Here is a 24015-nt window from a genome sequence, read left to right on the forward strand (position 1 = left end):
TCTGCTGCTTCTGGATCTTTGGGGATGAGGCCACTGCAAATAATATAGTATTAAGGCAGAGACAGGCTATAGTTAGTAACAGCATCATTGAGGCTTTGATGTACGGCATGCTTGATAGAGCCTTGGCTTGGTTTTTCCTTGGCTGGAAAATGTTGAAAGGTGTCAGGGTCTTAGGGTTTCAGTCATCATGGTCAGCTGATGTCTTACAGCAGTAAAGTAACTCGACTTTGTATGTAGCCTTTAGGATGTTTCACCAATCATCGGATAGGCTTTGTCTGGCTTTGAACTTCATCTTCAAGGTACCATTTTCAAGCTTTTTGTTGTCAGAATACACAGCTAAAAGAAAGAACTATTAGATTTCAGTGGCAAAATTAGAAATTTCTGCCTAATATTTTTTCTCAAAATTTTCCGCAGTTTTTGCCCTTTTTCAGCCTACAGTATATTGGACAATATCTTGGCTGCCAGTGATCACATTTTGATTAAAGTCACTGCTGCTTATCAGTGCACTGATTGGCCACATTGATTAAACATCTCCTCCACACATGTTTTAAAATATATAAAAATATTCTGCTTGGAATAATACTTTGTGTCTTATATGTTTTTTGTACAAAAAAAAGCCAAATTACCTCATTAAAGTCCTTAAAATGAATCTCCTCATTGAAAAATCCAAAATCGATGAATATTACAAAAGTTTAAATGTTGGACACAAGATGTCTCCTACTTTACTGTAAAGTCCCTTCTCAGTGTTGGACCATAACTGGCTCCAAACTAGTCATGATGTCACAAATCCTGCTCATAGGCCCGCCTCCAAAAATCTTGATTTTTAATGAGCACAGAGAAACTTACCCCCTTCAGCAGATAAATGTGAAAACAGCCTTCTAACATCAAATTCTGCACATACATCATTCTACACAATGAAGTTCAAACATCCAACTGAAGTACCAAGAAGAAAAACACATTTTTGAGTGGAGGGGGACTTTAACTGCCGGTATTGCATCACACAGTTTCCTTTCCTCCTGTGCATCACCTTCAACCAAGATCATTTACAGTAAACATGATGTCTGCTTTTTGCTTCTTCAATATTTTCTCCAGCTATCATATCAGGTTAAGCATTGTCAGCATCCTTTGTGATTACCTTTCATCCCTCTCTTGGATGTCTCTGCACCAGCTGAGTTCACATCCCTGTGATGGCCTTGTTGACGACAATATTGACCGAGTCAGCGTTGATGATGTCCAACTGGGCATTGCCATTGTGTTTATTCTGTGTGTTTGGTTTGTTTCCTTCAGTTGTAAATGTTTATTCCTTCTTTTCCTGCTGTTGACCATCCTGAAGGTGGGATCCCTGTCAGTGAAGGTCTGTTCTGTCTTTTCTATGATAAGGCTTCGTAGGAGTGCATCAACTCTTCCTATAAAGGATGTAAATTGGGATTGTCATTTACACTTGATTAAGTGCTTTATGAATAAACTTGACGTCTTAACAGATGCAATTAAGAAATGACAGGGAGGAAATGCCTCCAATAAGTTTTACAATATATTTGTTTAAAATGTTATGCAAAATAGATGTATGTCCATGTTTTGAAGTGTCAGAATTACTGTAAAGTGAGCTTTGACGTTAACTTAAGTCAAGCACAGGCTCTCTAAACCCCAAACTCACCCTTTACAAGCTGCCAGAACAACTTGCCAAAAAAGCAAATTACTATTGCTCAAAAAGCAAATTAGTTCCACTTAATTAAAACGACTCCAGGACATTACTTATATACTGTATTTTGTGGTGTCCTCTGGTTGTCAGGGCCTACTACACAGTAAGTGCTGGCCTGCTTTTTTTTTCTTTCTGAAATACAGTTTTAGACCACAAATATTGAGGTTAAGCATGTATTAATTAAGATCAAGGGCGTTGGGTATTGTCTTCAGGCAGAGAGGAAAGGAGGTGATGTCACAAAGCTGGATTTAAAACTTCCCCAAATGAAACGCCAAGATGCCCCTCAGTCTTACAAGAGTGAAAGCGGTTCGTCTATGTTTGTTTCCTGTCATGACACACCATACTGTAGATCAGCTTTTATAGCCTCCCTCATCCTTACAACTGTGTGTGTGTGTGTGAGTGTGTGTGTGTGTGTGTGTGTGTGTGTGTGTGTGTGTGTGTGTGTCAGTTGATTAACAGTGTTATTTATGAGGTTGAAGTGCTGAGTACAGGAATTCTCCACTGTACACCAAGAAGGGCACAACTACTACTACTCACTTTCTGTTCACTCTTACACATACAAACACAAACACACATACAGTATATGCTGAGTCTAGTTACTTTCCCTTCTTCCACACACCCACACAAACAAACACACACACACACACTCTAACACACACTCTTACACCAAGGTGAATTTTGTGCCGCAATGTGCATTTCTCATTTCCTTTCCAGTGACGTTTTTATTAAAAGATAAATTGTAGACAGAGCTCTGTTTAAAAAGAACTTATTAATTCAGCTGTTGCTTAATTACATCAGGGATTTAGGCGTACTCTCCTGTCCAATTTGCTCGTACAGTTCCCCGCAAAACCCCTCAGCCTGCTCCTAATCTGCAAACCAAGCAAGTGTTTTTTTTTTGTTTTTTTTTTTCCCACCTTAAAAGACACTGGATTTATATTGGTATTAATAGAATGGGAGAGACGTAGCATCACTCAAGCACTCCAATTTTATCACTCAATTCAATTTAGCATATTTGTCTGTTTCTCACACCGCCCTGAGCATGCCTGAGCACTTCATCGGTTTATACACAAACACACACTCACACACACACACACAAACACACACTTATGCTTAACCATTCAGTATATTCAGTTGGAGGAGCTTTGATGTGACATAACACTTTTTATTAATTACATTGTATCACGACAGACTGGTCCACATTCAGAGAGAAATCATTTCATCATCATCATTACCATCATGACTCACTATGATAATTTCCACCACGCACTGTATGACTGTACAAGTTCTCTCTGGTCTGTGTGTGCGTGTGTGTGTGTCTCACCCACCAGCAGAGCACAGATGGGTGGCGTCAAAACTTTTGTGGCACCGAATAACAACCTGCTTGCAAAGACAGACATTAAGCTTTTTATTACCTTGTGTGTTTTGCAATGCAGATGTTTTTCTTACAATTTCAAGAGCGTTTTTGAGGCCGAGAAAAAACATTTTAACATCTCTTTCAAACAGAAACCTTATAAATGGGTTGTGAGACCATACAGCGTTTTTTGTTCTCTGTCCTATTTTAAGCTTCTTACATTCCAAACATCCACAAAACATCCAAAAAGCCTCCTTTTTTCTACCAGGGTGGCAGCAGCGAATCCCTCAAAACACAGAGACAAATAGCACAGAACCATACTTAAATACTGAAAAACAAAGAGACTGCATATAGCAAATCACAATTTCATTTTTCTTTTTTTTCTTTTTTTTAACAGAGAAGCAGTTTTTGTGGTATTACATTCTTCAGGACGAAGGGACTCCAGAAGGGTCCAAGCACAAAGGTAATCTTAAAGATGACCTTTATGATATTTCAGCTCTATTAGTTTAGCCTGTGATGTAAGGGTTGTGAGCAATAGGGGATTAAGTGTGATATGGATCATAACACACTCAAAGTCATGATGTGTATCTGTCTGTATGTGGGATATGCTTCAGTCCACTGAGTCACATGGTTTAGCCCAAACTCAGCCCAATATTTATTTCGTGGCGAGGCTATAGGCAAAGGAAAATATCTGTTAATATTGCTGATATACTTCTGTAAAACTCAGGTTTTAGTAAGTTGTATAGCAAAGAAAGCTGATTTTGGAGTCATAAATAAAGCAATTGAGTAATTCCATAAGTCTTAGCTGCCATAATACTGACCTCAGTCCGGGTAAAGTCATTTATCATGAATTGGTGAACTGCAACAACAAATCAATTCCTGATTCCTCTGTTGAATCTCGTTGCATTTGAACTAGGATTTTGGCTAGAGTCTGCGCCCGGCCTACCCATCCCTTCTGACTCACTCTGGCATCAATCAGCCTTCGTCACACACACACACACACACACACAAACACACAGCTGGGAGTATGAGCAAATACCGCTCTGCATCCCGGGGGCTGCTGTATGTCATTCTGTGTATTTGTGAGTCCAATGCAGCCACCCAGTTTCTCTGCCCTCCACTTCTAAGACAAAAGAAGAAAAAAGTACAATCTAGATACTGTCACAGTCTCGGACACAGCAGTTAGCGACGCTTATTTCTTTCAGCAGCTTATTCACATTTGTACATGTATTTTTGTTCATTCCTCTCAATGTTATTTCATTTTACAAAAAAAAAGAAAAGAAAAAGTAGCACTTCTAGAGACCAAAGTTTAAGACTATCACATACAGTATAGGCAGCATAGAAGAGGAAAGTTGGTTGAATAGTCTATGTTACAGTAGGTCACTTGAATAAGAGAGAGAAAGAGAGAAGTCTGTGATTGTCAGTCCCTCCTTTTTCTGAGGTGCCCGTTCATACAGCAGTTGTTGTTTGTCCTCATCTTTTTCTTCGTTTGACCAGTTTCTTTGATCTGAGGCATCAACGCGAAGACAGCTGTTTTTTTTTTGCCAGTCACATTAAAGTTTCACAGAACGCTCCTGCGTTGCGCCGACATGTCTTCATCACAAGCATCCCTCTAACATCCTCTTCCTATAACTGTCAAAACATCACCGCTGTCCAGCTTGACACAGTTCATAATTAAAAAAAGAAAAAAAAAAACACACAGCAGGTACGCACACACACAGTGCAGCCAGCTGAGATGTTGCTTCTTCAACGTACTCTACTCTTTTGACATCTGAGGCGTTCGTATGCACTGTGTTTGTGTCTCACAGTTTTTTCCAGCGTACACACAGGCCCTCACACACCCTGCCCTCTGTTATTGCACAGAGTTATTGTGTGGCAAAGTTATGAAATCGAGTTGAGTGAGCTCACTCAGTGCAAACTCTACTTGACTATACAGCAGGGATGGATTTTGATAACTGTTAGCCTGCCCTTTCAATACTGCAGCCATTAGCCTGGCGTTCATGTTCTGACAGGTGACAATAATGCAATATGCCAAACTAAATCTACAAATGTGACAGACTGGTAAAAAACATCCATCCCTGTTGTAGAGTCCACTGTACAGTACATGAGGACAGGCTAAGTAGCTGTTAAGAGGGAGCCTGACATAAAAATACTTATCTTACACATTTGCTTAAACATAATTAAACCAAGTTCAGTTTGTTGTTGCAAAAGGCAACCTTAGATATAGAAAGAAATGTACAAAATGCTTTTTAATTTATAAATTATATGACTATAAATCAACAAAATCAAAAATTTTCAAGTACACAAACATCAATACCATCAAGTGCTGTTGTTAATAAACAAGTAAGACTTATAATTCCAGATCATATTCTCATATGGACATCTAAATAAAATGGCTGTTAGTGAAAACCCCAGTGATTATGACTTTTGTTCTTTTAATATGTCTGTAAATAGTAAAATATGCCCCAGTAAAAATGCAAAAACAAAACATTAAATGTGTCTCCTTGCATGCATGTGAGCTGTTGTATATACAAAGTGTCGGTAAGCGTTTTACCAGATACAGTATGTGAGCTGTAAGTGAGTGAAGTGGTTCTCAATAATGGGGATGTCTGGTGCATTATTGAGTTTATTTTTCGGTATAATCTGTCGGTGGATTGCCAGTAAAATGCGTGTTTATGTGTCTGTGTGTGTATGTGGTTGAGGGCAGCCGTAGGAATGTGATGGGAGTGTGAAGTTGAAGTTGTGGCTTACAGAACATCTGCAGGCCACAGTAATGATGGATGTTCACTCTTACTTTCTCCCTGAGGACATTCACACCTCCTCAGTTTCTCCCTCCGGCCCCACAATCTTCTCTTCCTCTGTCATCTTTCTCCACATGAACCCACTCGTACCTTTTCGCTCCCGTCGCCTTCCTCTCCTTTCTACTCCATTGCATCCGTTCTGAACTCTCTCCCTTTCTCTCCATTTCTACCCAATATGCATTATTACCTCTCCTCTTATTTCTCTCCTCTCCACTGCTCCTCTACTCATTCCAGTCCCCCCTCTGTCTCTCTGTTTTCTTCTCCTCTCCATCCCTCCATCCTTCCTTCTCAGCCATAAAACAATAAGTCTTGAATGTCTGTGAGGAGACTGCGCTAATGGAGCCCATTAGGCTGTAATGAAATATACATTACACCATTACAGAGGACAGGGCCTGGCTAAAGCACTGCACCGCTCAAATAATAAAACATGCACAATTCAATTTCCTTCTCGGACCGTTTTGAGTGTCTTTCAGTGCGTGTGTGTGTATGGAGATGGAAGCATGACGGGATAAGGTATACAGTGTGTAAGTGTGTGTGTGTGTGTGTGTGTGTGTGTGTGTGTGTTTCTCTTATGCATCCCCTCCAGCACAGATGTGGTTTTCAAGGATGTCTGAGTGCTGAGAGCCTTGATGATTTAATATGGGTTTACCAAATGAACCACACCTTCTACTGCGCCGCCGCCCACACATCTGACCGTGATCTGACCACTCAAAACCCAGCATCCCTTAGTAACCTTTACACCCCCCCCCCCCAACACCAAGATCTCACAATTGTCAGACAGCTGCGGACAAATGGATCAATTGACCTCTGACATGATCGCTTGACATCACAAGTGAAGCATCTGTCACTTTGAGGAGGAAAAAAACGTAGTCATCATGTTACCCTGTGCTGTATGACGTAAATATGTAACAGAAAAAAGTGGTGAAATGTAGTATGTAGATATGAGTGCATATATCCATATTATGATCTGATATATCGTAGATCAGCGCCAGATAGATCAAGCTTTTTTTTTTTTTTTTTACATTTCGGCATTCACAAGTCAGCCTTCTTCCTTAACACTCATGATAATTATTTTTTCATCACAGCAGTTCAGTTCAGCCTCAGTTGGCACCCTATTGTTTGTGAAATTGGCCAACCAGAAATCCTCTTTTGTCACCTCCACCTCCTAATTTCATCTGACAGGCAAGAAAACCAGATTGTGTTTACTTTCCCTCTATTTTTTGGGGTCATTAGTCTAGTGTTAATCATCACCTGTCCAGTCTTTTCCACAAGCTGTGTTGGATGAATGCTGACATTAATATTCATGTACAGTTCTGAGAGACAGACAGAAAGACAGACGGACAGATAAATAGACAGACAGGGTGAGAGGGGGAAAACACAGTGTCTTTATGGCTCGACATCATACAGAGCCATTTCCTCTGAAACGTCTCACTGTTGCACAGTCTCATATTTACACGCAAAGGATCGAAGCTTCCAGAAATCCTCCCCAAGCTGCGTCTCCATGTTTACTCTGGTGAAATTTCCGGATGTTCAAAAGAGTCTTGTTGTCCGACAGGCAGCGAGGGAGGGAACCACTGCTCGGTCCTCACGATGAGTCACTAAATTCCTGTTAATCAGGTTTGATCAATTGAGCCCCAGTCAGTTTAAAGCATTTGAAAAGAAGAGAGAAGCCTTTTTTCTCCAAAGTTAAATTACTCTTAGTAAATGTCTCTTCGGGACGGAAGGGGGAAGGAGTAGAGATGCACAAAGGAGAGGAAATTGGGAGGAGAAAGGGATAGAGGCGAGTTGGGGATGAGTTGAGGAATTTTTTGATTGCCTTTAAGAGTTTGATAATAGCTTCACATCCTGTACAGCGCACGCACACACACCTCATCACCAGGTCCGTCCTTGTACACACACACCCATGCACATACACGCTTACATACAATACAATCCAGACTCAGACATCATACACACGTCCGAAAACTCCCCTCCATCCTCCTCCGGTGTTCAGCCAAGTATATCCAGGTACACAGGCGAGGCTTTGGCCAGGTTGAGGAGCAGACCGTGGATTTCTTTGATGTTGAGTCTCATGTGTGGCTCTCTCTGCCAGCAGCCCAGCATCAGGTCGTACACTTCTTTAGGACAGGTCCTAGGGCGCTGCAGCACCCTGCCCTGGGTTATACACTCTATCACCTGGAGTGGAAGAAACAGAAAGAAAGACAGAAAATCAAATGAACCGTCAGAGGTTGCAGAACAAAGAAACAGGAACATCTCCATCAATCCAAGCTTAAATTGGCAACTTTCTGCACTTTCAAGCTCCAGCGAAGATGATGAAGCATCTGCTCAGTAAAGTTGCTTCACCTCACTGCAGCAGCATACAATAAAAATGTCACTGTGAATAAATTATTTACTGAAGTGATGAAGTTGGGCAACATTGGATCTGTCAACCAGACAAATCTGACACATTTCTCGATAGCAGTGTAAGAGGAAAGTCTCCAGCTATCCATTTACCTACCCATACAATTAATTTAGTGTTTCAGCACACTCAGTCAATTTGTAAAGCAAAGATTTCAGCTTTAAATCTACTTTAGGATGAGGACGAGGATCAAGGAGAGGAGACTTTTTGAAACCTAAACTACTGTATTCATAAGAGAGCTCCCCTCAGGTGTCAGTACAAGGAGCCCTTATCATTCTCTGACAACGGTTTGGAGAATATCTATACTATTATTAGCCTGTAAAATAATTAAGCTTTTTACAATTTCCTCAACCGTTAAAATACACCCTGCTGTGTGCATAGAAGGAATGCTAATTAATGAACTAATGGCTGCTATTAAGCTTCAAAAAACAATTGTGTCTTCTAAATAGCTTTATAGCCATTTAAAGGTCCAGTGTGTAGAATTTAGTGGCATCTAGCGGAACGGACGTGGCAGAAATGGAATGTAATATTCAGGATGTTTTAATAAGTGTATAATTAAAACATACCTATGAAAATAAGAATGGTTGTGTTTTCATTATCTTAGAACGAGCCCTTTATATCTACATGGGGAGTGGGTGCCCTTCTATGGAAACATGTTGCACTGCCATGTTTCTACAGTAGCCCAGAATGGACAAACTAAACACTGGCTCTAGAGAAGGCTGTTACACCCCAACCTTAGTCGGCCTATGGGATGAACAACACTCCACCATTGCCCGAAAGTTAAACTCTAACAACACCTTTTAAAATACCCAAACCATGAGATTTATTAACATAAAGACATACAAAACAACCAAGACACTAAATTAAGACTACAAACAACAGTCAAAAGACAACAGCAACACTAAATAAAATCCCAGGCTGAGAGGCAGCAAGACCTGCAGCCCAAAAACCAGAAGCCTCTCCCTGCAACAGGAACCTGGAGCATTTATTCACTTCTTTTCCTGGACCAGGTGCATCTCTTTGAGGACTGATCAAGTGTAGAAGATCTGGGCGGAGCAAGAGATAGGAGAGGAAAAAGGACAAACAGCACAGGGAACACACACAGCTGTAACAAGGGCCTTTTGCGTTTTTCACAGCCACCGTAGGTTCTCGGAGGCGTATTCATTTGGTTGCAATCTGCCACCTCACTGCTAGACACCACTACATCTTACACACTGGTCCTTTAAGAAAATGCAATACATGCAGATTATCATTCAATCTCTATATAATTAATTATCAAGTCTGTAAGAGTGTCATCATTATGCCAATCGAGCAGTTGCCTACACTTTCTCACTCAGTGATAGCAATCAGTTTGTGAGAGTAGACAAATAACAGATATCTCATTTTAGAACAAACCTCTATATCCTGTTAAGACGATATCTGAGCTTTTGGTCAAGAGGTGAGTGAACTGCAATTCACGAGAGATTTAATAAATGTAAACGGGAAAGAAAAGAGGCTAAAGGTTAATTTTGGGTGTAACCAGAGTGAGTTGGAGAAAAAAGGAAATCTGTAAGCAGAGTTGAGGTCGTAATGTGGTTGAGTTTAAGGTTGAGGTGAAAGGTTGAAGGGCTCCTATACAGCAGCGTTTTCCGGAAACTGGGTCAAGCCCTTAGTACAGGGATGATTTGTAAGAGTTATTAATTATTCAGAAGACACAGCCAATTGTTTACTTACTTATTTATTTGCTTACTTGTTTTTTTGTGTGTATGTTTTGCTGATACAGGCTACACGCACATGATCCAATAATATTCAGGGTTGGCTGATCTGTACAGTATACAGCATCCTCTATTCTTAGACTCTAAATAGTCAATTCAGTCATGCTGAAAATTTGCTGGTTCCAGTTGCCTCGAAAATGTGATGATTCCCAGTTTTTTTCTGTTTTAGATTATTTCAAACTGAGTATCATTTGGTTTGTTGGACAAAATAAACAATGTGAGGGCTTGAGGATTTTTTTAAAAAAAACAACAAAGGTAATTGAGAAAATAATATTTGGATTAATTGATAATGGAAACAGCCATGAGTTGCAGCATTTATTCTTGGTATAAATCCTTATTTAGAGTGAATCTATTGATTGTATCTCTGAAGACAGGGTAGTAAAGAGCAGGATATTTTGTTGTATTGTTGCCACCACTACTACATTCAGTCTGATCCACGACAAAAATACAGGATATTTTGAGGGGTTTTCAAATTGCTCTCCTCTAGAAAAATAAAAAAAGACACATCTGCCCCTGTACCATTCTGACGGTGATGCCCTGACAGCAGCATCTTCCCTCCTGCCACACTGTGAATGGCGTGCAGAGCAAAACCAGCACAGCAGTCTAGCAAAAGCTTCCATTGCAGTCATGCTTCTTTTTCACTTGTGAATAAAGCACAGCTTGCTCAGAGTTCCCCGCCTCACCATTAATTCAAGACACAATGGAATGATAAACAACTTATTGAGTTTGTAAGTGATTTGCCTTAGCTTTGTATAATGAGATGACTCTGGCCGAAGAATTCAGAAAATGTATGCCTGTGGGAAATATACACACAAAACTGATCAAATATTTAGTTTCACTTTTAACTGAAGGGCTGTTTTCTCATATCTCAGGGCTGCAAGATCTTGTTTGTTATCACTTATTAAGCTGAAGGTGCTTCTAACATTTACTGTATATAAAGTAACATAAAGCTTTGAACTTTTGACTATTACTCCAATGTGATGGATCAATTACCTTCACAAGGTTGACGCCTGTTCACAGCATAACTCTCCTATCTGTTGTTGTGTTTAGAGGAGGAAACAGACACATTTATATTATGTAAATGACATTGCTGTACCTCATTGTTGGAGAGCTGGTACCAAGGCTGTTTTCCATAGGTGAAAATCTCCCAGAGAACAACCCCTAGACTCCAAACATCACTCTCTGTGGTGAACTTTCTGTACATGATGCTTTCAGGGGGCATCCAGCGGATTGGCAGCATGGTATGACCTCCGACCTTTGAGCACAAACACACCAAACACACACAAACACACACACACACACGCAGGGAGAGAGAGAGAGAATAAAGTCAGCTTTGATTGCAATGAACTGAGGAGAAAATTAAATGAAGATTTAGGGAGCTGTAGGCTTCGGTGTCCATAATCTGACAGACAACCATGTACACCAGAGAGCTCTGTTCTACTCTATTGTATTCTCTTCTATTCTGTTCTGGCACATAATGCATTTCAAATGCATTCATGGTCACGCAGCTTTTCAGATTTCTCACCAGGTTCAGTCAGGAATTTCAATATATTTTAAGGTAGCAAACATTTTACTCCTCCAAACTGCTGCCCGAGGCATTAAATGAGTGAGGTTTGATGTGTATGGCACAGTAGATTGCATCATTTCATGACTGTAGGACACTTCACACCTGATCAGTGCATGCTTCGATTTAAAGGGAACATAATATGCACATTTCCAGGTCTATATTTTTAATCTCTGGCTCTACTGGAATATCTTTGCATGATTCACAAAAAACTTATTTATTTCAATTCAGCCTCTGTCTGAATCAGGCTGTTTCAGCTCCTGTCTCTTTAAGGCCCCCCTCCCGATGAGTCCATTCTGTTCTGATTGGTTAGTTTCTGTCACGGCCGACTTCTGGCCACCATGAAGGCTACTTTTTTCCACTTCTTTTTCTTGTTCTTTACTCAAAATGTCAACTTCTCAAATCCGATTCGAAATTTGAGAGCAGACAACGTAAACAACACATGGAAAAACCTAAGCAACAACCTTAGCAACCAAGGCTATGGAACGGACGGCCATGTATGGGCATGTGCAAAGTAGAAAAAAATGTCAGAAACAAAGCGTTCAGAGTTAGGCTGAGGCCCTGGATATAAAATAACATAACACAGATATCCAACATCATCCAACATTATCAGACATAAAATCACAAAAAGCATAATATGTCCCCTTCAACAGAAAGGTATATTGGGGAGAAGTTGTTTTATATTCCCTCCAATAAAGGAGGTATACCATTGAGCACATGAGGGACGCACTAATCAATAGAGTACAGATCACAAAAAGCTGATCAATGTGATGTTTTCAGTTGCTGTATCAGAAAAAAGTCACCTGTATGCCATAAAATATGAGCCAGTTTGTGTGAGTCAGCAAAATGTTAGCAGTCTTTTGCACAAATATCTGATACAGTATGTACATGTACACTGCTGATGTCCCATGTGATGGAGAGTTAATTGAATAAAGAATAATTTAATTATTACTTAAATTGTAGCATCAGACAGCACCGTGAGTTCCAGCAATTGTTGGCGAGCAGAAATCAACAGCTAATCCTACACAGGAACCCAGGCGCTCGGAGAAACATTTGGTCATTTCATTAAGCTCTAATCTGAACTGAGCCTTTGGAGCCTATTTGATCGTTGTATTCATTTTCTGTTTTTTTTACCGCTCATATACACTGGCAGCTCGTTTCTGCTGAGATTTTCACCGGCTGTGATTGCAGCCCAGAGGCAGGTTAATCTAACAGCAGAGGTCAGAGCGTGAAAAACTTTTCATGCTTCATCAGTGACAAAAGGTGAATGAGCACCTCAGTCCTCAAGCACACACTGCCATGTAATTATGTTTGGATAAAAGCTATAATGTGTTCACATGCTAATTTGTTGGCAATGTCACTCAGCCATAACAACAAACAGTTCCTCTGTTAATCCCTTAACTGATGATCTTTCCCACTAAGAAGCTTTATGATTGAAAATTCACCTTATTCCACACAGTATCATATATTTTGTATCAACTTATTTCAGACTGTAATTAAAGCTATAAGATGATTACACTGAAAGAAATACTTAAAGCTGCAACCGTTAGTCGACTAATTGATTAATTGCCAACTATTAAAATTAATTGCCAACTATTTTGATAATGAATTCATTGTTTTGAGTAATTTTTTAAAAGAAAATTTCCACTCAAATGTGAAAATTTCTGGTGTCTTTTGTCATCTATGACAGTAAACTGAATATTTTTGAGTTGTGAACTGTTGGTTGACATTTGAAGATGTCACCTTATTTTTTGGGAGACAATTATCAACATTTTTCACCATTTTCAGACATTTTATGGATCAAACAACGAATTGAGTAAGTAAGTAAGTGAGACAATAATCGACAGATTAATCGATAATGAAAATAGTCATTAGTTGCAGCCCTAGAAATACTCATACCAAGGATTTCATGTTTATCAAAAGGAAACATTCTTGATGTCTTGTGCATCATTTTGTGCACATTTCTTTCAAAATGCAGCTTCATATATTTGGTGTTTGGAAACTGGATCTCAACTATTAAAAATTAGGTTCAGTCCAGTGAGGTTTGAAGGATAGATTTACAATTCTTCTAAGTGTGTCTTAAAACTATAGTGAGATGCCCATATGAACACTGAAAGAGGTTTTGCTCGCTGTAATCGCTCCTCCTGTTAATACTGGCTATTAAAAGATCCTTTTCATATGTGCTCACACTGTAAGTGTTTTGAGACAAAATCCACAGTCCTGGTTGTGTTCAAAAATGTACTTAAAAGTTTATCAAAAGCTCATATGAGGCTTCTGCAGTCTGAGTTGTTCAAGTCTACTGGATACCTTCCAAAGTTATCTTATTTTTAGAATAAAATTCTCTCTTCTTGTTTCCCTGGACAGTTTTTCACTGTTGAGCTGCAGTGGAAGGAGAGTAACAAAAACTGTTAATTTGGCACTAAAAAGTCATTAACTTGAAAGATATCCACTTGATTTGACAAATTTGGACTGCTGAAGCTTCAAATTAGCTTCAGATAAACTTTTAAATACATTTTTGGACACAAGGAGGACTGAACTTGTCCCCCATCACTTACATTGAGAGTACATTAGGAATGGATCTCTTTATGGCCAGTATGAACAGGAGGGCTGATCACAGCAGGAAAACTCTGTTTGAAAGGCCATTTGGGCACCTGACTATTGCTATAAGACAAACTTGAAAAATTGTGAACCCATCCTTTCAGGGGTCAAACCTGCCGTGAAAGTGAATGAAACCTAACCCTGCTGCCCCCTCCACTGTGCCTCCCCTCTCTCTTTACTTCCTCTCTGAACATGAATCTACCCAGTGATCTGGACTCCATTGCTCCACAAAGATAGTGCAATCCATTTTCTGTGGTTTATGCCTGTTATTAATGGCTTGGTACCCACACTTGGCCTGTTTCTATGTTAGTCAGTGGGTTATTTAATGGAGTAATAAAATGTGCACAGTCGCACAGATAGCCATCAGGTTCACCGGTACGTCTGGGGAAACATATCTGTCTTCATTTCTGCAGCTCTTACTCTTCATAACCAGCCCCTTGCTTTTCTCCCTGTAACACCATGTCTCCCTCCTCTTGTGTGCTTTTCATTTGCATTTTTTATCCCTGTCTCTCTCAAATTCACATTTGCTTTTAATCGGCATGAATATAAAGAAATACAGTGTTGAAAAAGCATTGTGCTACAAGGTCTACAAAGTGATCATTCAGAATGCAATATAAAAAACAAACAAATAGTTTACACATTTCTACACTATGTATTGTGTATACTACACAAAACACAGTGTAACGCTTTACTACACATAGATGGTTTCAGTTGGGCGTTCTGTCGCTAGTAGCAACCACTACCGACAATTCAATAGCAGTTTCAGTTTTCTCCAATTTAACCATGACATCGTTCTTTTACCAGATCTGTGACCAAGAAAATACTGACGGACACCTTTTATCTACTCCCCAAATGCTCTTGATCAAGTATTTTCAGTTGGAACTAGTTGTTTTGTGATTGTTGCTTTGTTAATATAGTTTTTCTGTGATCAGTCTTCTGCTAATCAGTAAAGACCAACTGTTTGTCGACCTTTAGTGGAAGTGTGGCTCACTTGAGGCTCAGCTGTGCACCTACAGGCAGAATTACGTGTTTTTTTTTCATGTTTGGATATCCTTAATTAGTATGTTTTTGCTTTGATCTCTAAAGATTTCAAATGCAAACTCATTGTTTATACTACTAAGTTCTATTGTATTCTATTCTTGTTTTCTGACAGCATTTATTCACTGATGTGTCTGGATCTGCTCACACCCATTAGTCTTTTTGTTTTATTCATCATGGCTGATCATTTCCCCTGATGGTCTGAAATATTAATACAGGGCTCTTGAACTGCTGGGCTACATTTTTTTTTAATGTTTGTTAACTGTCCGTGGATGTGTGTGTGCGTGTACGCTATTTGAGTGCATATCTGAGCGAGTGTGTACGAGAGGAAGGAATGAGGAGAAGAGAAAGGGGCAGTATTTTCAGAATTTGGTAAAAAAAAACAAACCCAAAAACAAACAGAAGGAATAAAATGAATGGAGGAGCAAGAAATGAAAGCCTTAGATTAAATGTTATTGCGTCCTGAGGACATCAAATATTAAGACAGTCAAGTTTATAGTGAAGCAGTCTGAACACCCGACACTTTCAAAAATATTCAGTGAGGTAGAGACGGTGCATCTCTCTCTGTCATCAGCTCTCTCTCTCTCTCTCTGTTTTCTCTCTGCTGTCAAGTGGCTCTGTCCTCTTTGTCTTTGTCTCCTCTGCTGTACCCTTCTCTCTCTCTCTCCCTCACTCGTTCTCACCTTCTCTCACTGTCTCTCAGCCCGCCTGTCTGTCTCTCTCCCTCTCTGGCTTATAAATATGCATCATTTCAGCTAGACCGCTGCCTGAGTGTTCCAGGAAAGCCTAACAACAACAACAACAAAAAAAGAGGTACAATAAAGCAGAGGAGGGATGTGGGCTCTCTGTAGTGACCTCGTGGAGGCTGTGGTATCCATGGCAACTGGACTAGTTAAAAAGAAAGCATTATGGGATGTGGTGTGGGCGGGGCTTATGTGACTAACTCCGCCCACTCTATGTTACACAGGAATCGTACCTTAATTGCCCTCTGTGTTCCTATGGAAACAAAAACTCTTTCCAAGAACGCTGGTGTATGTGTGTGTGTATGTATGTGTGCGTGCATGTGCATGTATGTGTGTGTTGGTTTTATTTTTTCCCTGGAGTAATGAGCCTGTTCTCCTTTTACTGTTCAGATACAGCAAAATGGTTGACAAATACTGTAGGTTTACACTACGTGCTGTTGTTTACTTTAGTGACACTGCCACTAAAAGTACACCAATAAACAAATGAAAGATGAAAGATTAACTGAAGCGACATACGAAATTGCATGGATTCAAAGCATAAGACAGTGTTCATAGACACTGAAGGAGTGTTTTTTGTCATCTGCAGCACACATACATGTCATGTCAGTTCATTGCGCTCCCCCTGATGATTGAGATCTGTCACTATGGCCCACTGTAAAAAAAAAAAAAATAGCAACACCTCTGACGTAGATATTAACTATCCTGCCATTTGGTTTCAGTTGAGTGTTCAGTTGCTAGTAGCAACCCCTATTGACACAGCTCCACAGCAGATTAACTGACATTGTAAAATTCTGCCTTTTCGTCAGTTCTGTGACCAAGCAACTATTGATAGCTGGCTTTTATATAATAACTCTCTATGGTATAATCTCCTTATTACAGCTGTTTTGTGATTGGTGATTTGTGATTTGTTAATTTAGTTAGTCTGTGATCAGTTTACTACTAACCAAGTTAGTGATTATACTAGCTGTCTGAATGGATCTAATTCTCTGATAATAGGCCTACTTTCTTTCTTTGTGGCATGAGTGTCAAGGCAGCAGTAACTCATTTGACAACTAGTTTAACGTTTATTTTTAACGACTTTGGTCTAATTCTTGTTTATGTGCATCTTTTTCTGTTAATTGCTATATGATTAAATTTGTTGCTGAATATTATTTTGGAAGCAATGCTGAACATCGCTTCCAGTAAAGACATCAAAGACCAACTTTGTGGCTGAGTCCAAAATCATTCTCTCTTTACTAGGCTATATAGTGTATATAAATGTACCCTCTGCAATTTTATGTGAGTATCCAAGTACTGTGTAAATCATCCTCTATATAGTGCCCAGAAAATTCAACGAGATTGAAAAATGTAGTGTCCATGGCACGTACTATACACTACTTTCTGCAAACAATCCCACAATGCAATACTCCACATTTTTAAGTTGCAAAAATTACCGTTTTGCAACTGTGCTGCTCAATACTAAGCAAACAAATTAGTGTCTATTACATAGCGAGTAGTGAATGAGTGAATGAGGGAGTGATTTCGGACACAGCCTTAACCTTTATTGGATGTGTGTTGACTGTCTGCAAAGCTGCATCCACATGCATAGTGAAGGCAGAAGAATGATACTGTGAGACAACGTGTCTTGATATGAGAATTTTGTTTGCAATTCATGTTTTTAACTATGAAGTTTTATATTTCATATGTGAAATGTCACTTGTGCCTATGTGAATTTAATGGATTGAGTATGTGGAATGTCGGTCACATGTGCATCATGATTTAAGTTGTTTGTGTGTTTGTTGTCCACTTTTATGTATGGTAGGTTTATGTGTCTTTATGTAATTGTGATAAATGGTTTTGTATTTAAATAATAATAATAACGATAATAGAACTATTTTAAAAGGCACAGTAAGAATTCAAGTGAATGAGAAAGTGTGTCCTGAACTGTATATATGATGAAACAAATTATCTAGAATTATCAGTTTAGTTTGTAAAATGATTTTTTTTTCACAGTTCCTTGTGAGTAGAGATGCTTCTCCACAAGGTAGATATTAATATGCGTTGACCAGTATCATCTTTGTGTAGATGTGTATCTTGTTGCACTGGCAGCATCGTATTGTGTGTCCACATGCACACTCCTCCTGGACAGATAACTGCTCTGCTCCACTTTAGCCTCTCCAGGTGCTCCATTAAGATACTGTTTGTCTGTGCTGGTCGGGACCCAGAGGTGGATTGTAAAAAAACAAAGAAAAAAACAAAACAACAACAACCACACACACACACACACACACACACACACACACACACACACACACACACACACACACACACACACACACACACACACACACACACACACACACATCAGCCAGCCAAATTACTCTGCAGAGATTGTTTAGCTCTGCTTTTGTTGCCAGCACCTGCTGCCACAGTCTGTGTGTCAGCAGGCTCAAACACTAAAATCCTCTTTCATCCTACACATTTGTGCATACAAACTGTTCAGGAGGAGAAGACATAAATGTGCTGTATTATACTGTATATGTGCATTCATCCTACCCCAACTCCAACTGCAAGTCCAGCCCCACCCACGTGCCCACACACACACACACACACACACAAACTGAAAAAAGGCTGCATGGAAAGGCTCAAGGTTTGAATGGAGGCATCCTCTCTCTCTTCTGAATCATCTGTCAGGTTCATTGCGTAACGGGGGATTCAATGACGTCGTCGCAGCCCCATCAGTCCTACACCTCTGCTTCTATTTTCTCACACATATACACACATACACACACACACACACACACACACATAAGCTCTGGGGGGGCTCCAATTCCTCTATGAGTCATCTTTGCTCCTGTCTGACGCAAGAGCATGACTGGTTCCCTAACACGCACACACACACGAAACATGGCTGGATCAGTGTGTCTTGCCTCCCACCATCCTGCATGTACCTCTGTTCTGCTTTGCTGTTTCTCCCTGTCTGTCTACCCCTGTCTTTTTTTGTCATTTCTTGCTCTGATATTCTGCTCTGTGGTTGTCTAAAGCTGCAGCTCCAGTATGTGCCTGTTTCTCACTGACTCTGCTGTACACCGTCTCCTCTACAGGCTGCCTTGCCTCCAGACCTGCCCTCTCCCTCCTCAGCATGTGTGTGTTCCTTTATCGCTCTATTACTGCCTTTTCTCCTTTTTGTATATTCATTCGTGTCTTGTTTTCTCCCTCCCCGGCCTCCCACTCTATTCCCCTCCCTCTCTCTTTCCTGCTGCTCCCTCCATCTCTCTTTTCCAGCTCTTTCTCTCCTTTCATGTCTTTGCCACCCTCCTTGCCTCGGTCTCCCACACTTCCATCTCTCTCTTTCTCTAGTACTGCTTTGGCATACTAAACAGAAGTTCCCTGATTACTTTTCTTCCTGAGAAACGTTGGATACAACTCCGAGGCTTCACCGCCACTGCCTTCGTCCGTTGCCATGACTACAGCCTCGGCGCTTAGCTTTATTGAGGTGGGGTGAAAGGAAGGAAGAAGAGGAGGAGGAGGAGGGGGGGTTGCTGTGTGTCGTCACACAGAGATAGTACAAAAGAAAAGCCACAGAGAAGAGACCTTAATCTTTTTTTCCCATCTTTAATTGGATGCCATGCATAACTAGTTATTCCAAATTTAATCTGGTGTTTGGAAAAAGACCAATGAAAAGTCCATTTTCTGTGCACTTAGAATACAGATGAATTGTGGCCATGTGGATCATGTATTTCTGACCTTTTCAACAGAGGGGTCTAGCTCTGGGGTCATGAAAGAAGGAAATAAAGGGGGGGGGGGGGGTTCGACATGCAACAAAGGTCCGCTGCCAGATTTGAACCACGGACATTACAGTTATGTGGCATGTGTCTTAACCAGAGGGCTACTGGGGCACTCCAAAGCTATGTTTCTTACGTTGCCATGCCGTGCATCGTTGTTTCTATTAAAGCAATAATTTTGTCAAATATTCCAGTAACTGTAAGGTTAAATAAATCTTGATAGAAGCTATTATCTAGAAAAGTTTTTCTTAATAAACTCAGTGTCAAAGCTCTTTTTTCTCTCTCAGTTTTGCTCGATTGTTCAACATATTTATCTAAAAATATGAAAAGACCTGATTTACATCTAAAATGAAACATATCAATCAGTGCCATGGCTGAATTATACAGACATGTTTACCATCTTTGTGAATGTTTTTGCTGACATTATTATTTGTCTAAATAGATTCAATAGATTGAATGTCTGCTCCTTTCCTCTTCCCCTCCCTCTCTTCGCTCTCTTTGCTTCTTCTTCAGAGTTCTCTGTCACTGTGACTCATGTCAGTTTGTCACGGTGGACGGGAGAAAAGGGCAGGAAAATTGACAGTCACTATCAATCAATCAGTACGATTTATTAGATTTTGGCCTTTTGGAAAGGTGACAAATTGCTGTTCAGAAGGGGGAAAAAACACACTCTCAGCTGTCTCTTGTACCCCTGAGTTATCTTGACACTCATAGCAGAGCTGCTAAATGTCCCTGTTACACACACATACACACATACATACTCTTGAACACACACATTCACACAATATCTACACCCACACATCGCTTTTTAAAATGCTGCTGCATTTCCACTCCATTTCCTTTTTGCAGAGTGGTCCTTTCTACACCACCCTCCACTGATTTGCACGTCCTGCATTGTGAATAGATCTGTTGTACTGTATATTCCTGTATAAGACACGGTTGACGTGACCCTTCACTCTGCATTAAGCCTCATCTATACATTGGTGCACATACAGTGGCATATTCCCCTCAGTCTGCGAACTGATTATATCAGGTTCAACATACGTATCTGAATAAAAATCATGGTTTTGCTACTGCTGCCATAATAGAAAAAAAATTGCAATTTTGCTGAACAGATTGTGCCCCGTTTACAGAAAAATTCAGATTCAACTTGTGCACTGAAACTGCCTCCAGATCTACATATATTTAATATTTCATCAGCAAAGTCTCCAGTATACAAAACAGGATACACCTTTGCAGTCACAACGTTCTTAGGTGGTAACTTAAAGTACAGACGGGTAACAAATTAAAAGAAAAACCAACATAAAGTAGCTTAGTAATGAGTTGGGCCACCACGTGCAACCAGAAGTGCTTCAATACACCTTGGCATTGATTCTACAAGTCTCTGAACTCTCCTGGAGGGATGAGCACCATTCTTCCAAAAGATATTCCCTTATTTGGTGTTTCGATGATGGTGGTGGAGAGCGCTGTCTAACACGTCCGTCCCATAGGTGTTCTATTGGTTTGAGATCTGGTGACTGCGAAGGTCATAGCATATATTCACACCATTTTCATACTCATCAAACCATTCCGTGACCCCTCATGCCCTATGGATGTGGGCATTGTCATCCTAGAAGAGACCACTCCCTTAACTCCTTTAATTTGTCACCCATCTGTATGTTAGAGTTTCTGATTTTATTTTTGTATACATAAATTCATAAACTATCATTTGCATTAGGAGATTATAAGAAAATGTATTGGTGCTTGTCATGCAGCTGTCTGGTTAGCCAGGTCTCTGTTTTTTGAATTTAAATCACCTGCTTAATACAATAATAGTGAATAAATTATAATATTAAAAAAACTCCATAACAACTACTGTATAATGTCCCACTGTGGCAAAGAATGCTACAGTAATTACCCAAATGAAACAACCCTTTCTCCACACACGGTGTGACTTAGAAAACTCACATAATAAAGCATGCTACTTATCCTCCCCTTGAGTTCAGTCTATTGTACACAGTACGGCATTACAGCGAGCTACATACAGCTAGATGTATATTTAAATCACTGCACTGTACTCAGTTTTGACCTCCCACAGGAAGCGTCTTACTGTAACTCTGCTGGAGTCCGTCAGTCATGCCCATGCAGGGGAGGAGCAGAAAGGGACCCATGCAGCAGGGAGGAGGGAGGCTAAAAGAAGGGCCAGAAAAGAGATCGACACATACACCTACCCTGTAGTAGTCAGTGCTGTAGACGTCTCTGGACATGCCAAAGTCTCCAATCTTTACCAGCAGGTTCTCACCCACCAGGCAATTCCTGTTAGACAGCAAATATACAGTAAGCAGCAGCAAACTAAGCACAGAACAATAACAGCAATGTGATGTATATACTGAGAACTGGCAAGTCCCACTTTTACCAGTTAACATGTGAGGTGTTAGACTTCTGCTATGTTAACAGCTTTCATACATGATGCTGCTGAATCCAGGGAATAGTTTGCACTTAAAATTATTCTAGCATCCTGCTTGCATTCTGGAAATAAGAGTATTTTTGAACATCTATAAACACTGAGGACCAGAAAGAGAAGCTTTCATTTAATGGACAGTTAGATTTTACAAATTGAATGTCAATTTAATGGGTGGCCAAGCCTGTGCTAATATAAATCATGTCCAATTGAATTTGTCAGCAGTACCTTCCAACCATGTACAGACATTTTAAGGTGGTAGTTTTTTTTATTTGAGCTCATGTACTATAATTTCTAAAAGTGAGCTTTTACTGAAACAGCGAAGGGGTTTGAATACATTTATCTGTATGAATAAACATTCATTAAGTCCATACTGTACATTATATGATAATAAAGTAAGTGGTAAACCTGGTGGCCAGGTCGCGATGCACAAAGTGCTGTGATGCCAGGTAGACCATGCCAGACGCTATCTGCTGGGCAATGTGCAACATCTGGGACTGAGTCAGCTCCACAGGTCTGGTGGTCTGGCCCTCTGCCATCAGAACCGCATCCGGACCGTGAGCCCTACAAGGGAACATGTAGAGAGGGTTTTAATGTTCGCTCAGTTGATGTTTGTTAGAGTCATGTTGTTTCCTGTCATTTGTTTTGTGTTGACCAGAATATTGGTACAAGCTATCAGTCTTCAACAAGGTAAACTACATACATGCTCAATTTACCAGCTTCCAGTTTGATAACAGGTTTTAAATGTAATAAAGAAAAGATCCATGCCTGAGGAACTTGTTGAGGTCTCCGTGTTTCATGTACTCAAACACCATGATGAGAGGGTCGCTCTCCACGCACACGCCATAGAAAGTGACAATGTGTTCATGCTGAAGGTTGGTCAGCAGCTCAGCCTCACGGTGGAAATCCTTCCTGGCATTCTCGCTGGCCTCTTTAAGTGTCTGAACACACACAAAGAAATGCACAGTGACATTTTAATAAACTGACAAATGAAAAGCTCACACATTATGGCACGTACACTATTGCCAATTAGTCACTTTCGCAGTGCACCCAGTCTGCTCCAGTTTATTTGGCTGATGTCCACTATGTAAAAAAAAAAATTGAAGTGTCTTGCCTTGTAAAAGTGAGTTACAGCAACTCAGCACACACACTGTGAAATTATTGGCACTGAGCAAGGACCGATACAATAGGATAGTTTATATTAATGTAAGCCATTACAAAGTACAACATTGTTTAAATTCATTATATTCCCTGTGTTCCCTTTGAAACTAATCTTTGTCTTCCCTCCATGAATCAGGAAATCTGTCAGGGTGGTTGTGTAACACAAGCATCTGTGACAGAGAGTGTGTGTAAAAGACAGCGAGAGAGAGAGAGAGAGAGAGAGAGAGAGAGAGAGAGAGAGAGAGAGAGAGAGAGAGAGAGTTGCAGGAAAGAAGAAAAATATAGAAAATTCTTCTTGTCCTACATGAATAATTGATTGTCTTCCTACTGTATACAGTATGACATGGATATATATTCGCTTTCCAACTTGTGTGTGTGTGTGTGTGTGTTTGTTTGTCTGTCTGTGCACTAACAACGCAGATAGAAGCTCATGTTACAAATAAAGGTCTAAAGGACAAGAAGAAGTCACTAAGAAAGCTCAGGAAGAAGGAAATGACCTTGCAACCTTGTAGCTGGAACGCTGATATGCCAGAAAATGAGACAGACTGTAACTCTATGCACTTACACTCAACCAAACATGTACCGTGAAACAGAGGCTTGGTCATGTACGTTACAGGCTGTAATATGATATTGCATGATGATGATATGGTTGATTATGACAGTATGGATACTGTATGAAATCCTGTGCCCCCATCTTAGTTTGA

General features: G+C 40.1%; 1 protein-coding gene across 1 annotated transcript in view; it reads right to left on the minus strand.

Annotated features, from left to right (window-relative positions):
- Positions 1 to 2847: 2847 nt before the first annotated feature.
- Positions 2848 to 24015, minus strand: part of ntrk2a (neurotrophic tyrosine kinase, receptor, type 2a) — an 89583-nt gene continuing 68415 nt past the window's right edge. The window contains exons 16-20 of the mRNA XM_044373450.1: positions 22919 to 23091; positions 22559 to 22714; positions 21921 to 22005; positions 11100 to 11258; positions 2848 to 8026 (exon numbers count right to left, since the gene is read on the minus strand). Of these exons, the coding sequence (XP_044229385.1) occupies positions 7841 to 8026; positions 11100 to 11258; positions 21921 to 22005; positions 22559 to 22714; positions 22919 to 23091 (759 nt within the window). The 3' untranslated portion in view covers positions 2848 to 7840. The remainder of the gene's footprint in view (positions 8027 to 11099; positions 11259 to 21920; positions 22006 to 22558; positions 22715 to 22918; positions 23092 to 24015) is intronic.

This window comes from Thunnus albacares, chromosome 2 (genome assembly GCF_914725855.1).
Source record: "Thunnus albacares chromosome 2, fThuAlb1.1, whole genome shotgun sequence".
Lineage (NCBI taxonomy): Eukaryota > Metazoa > Chordata > Actinopteri > Scombriformes > Scombridae > Thunnus > Thunnus albacares.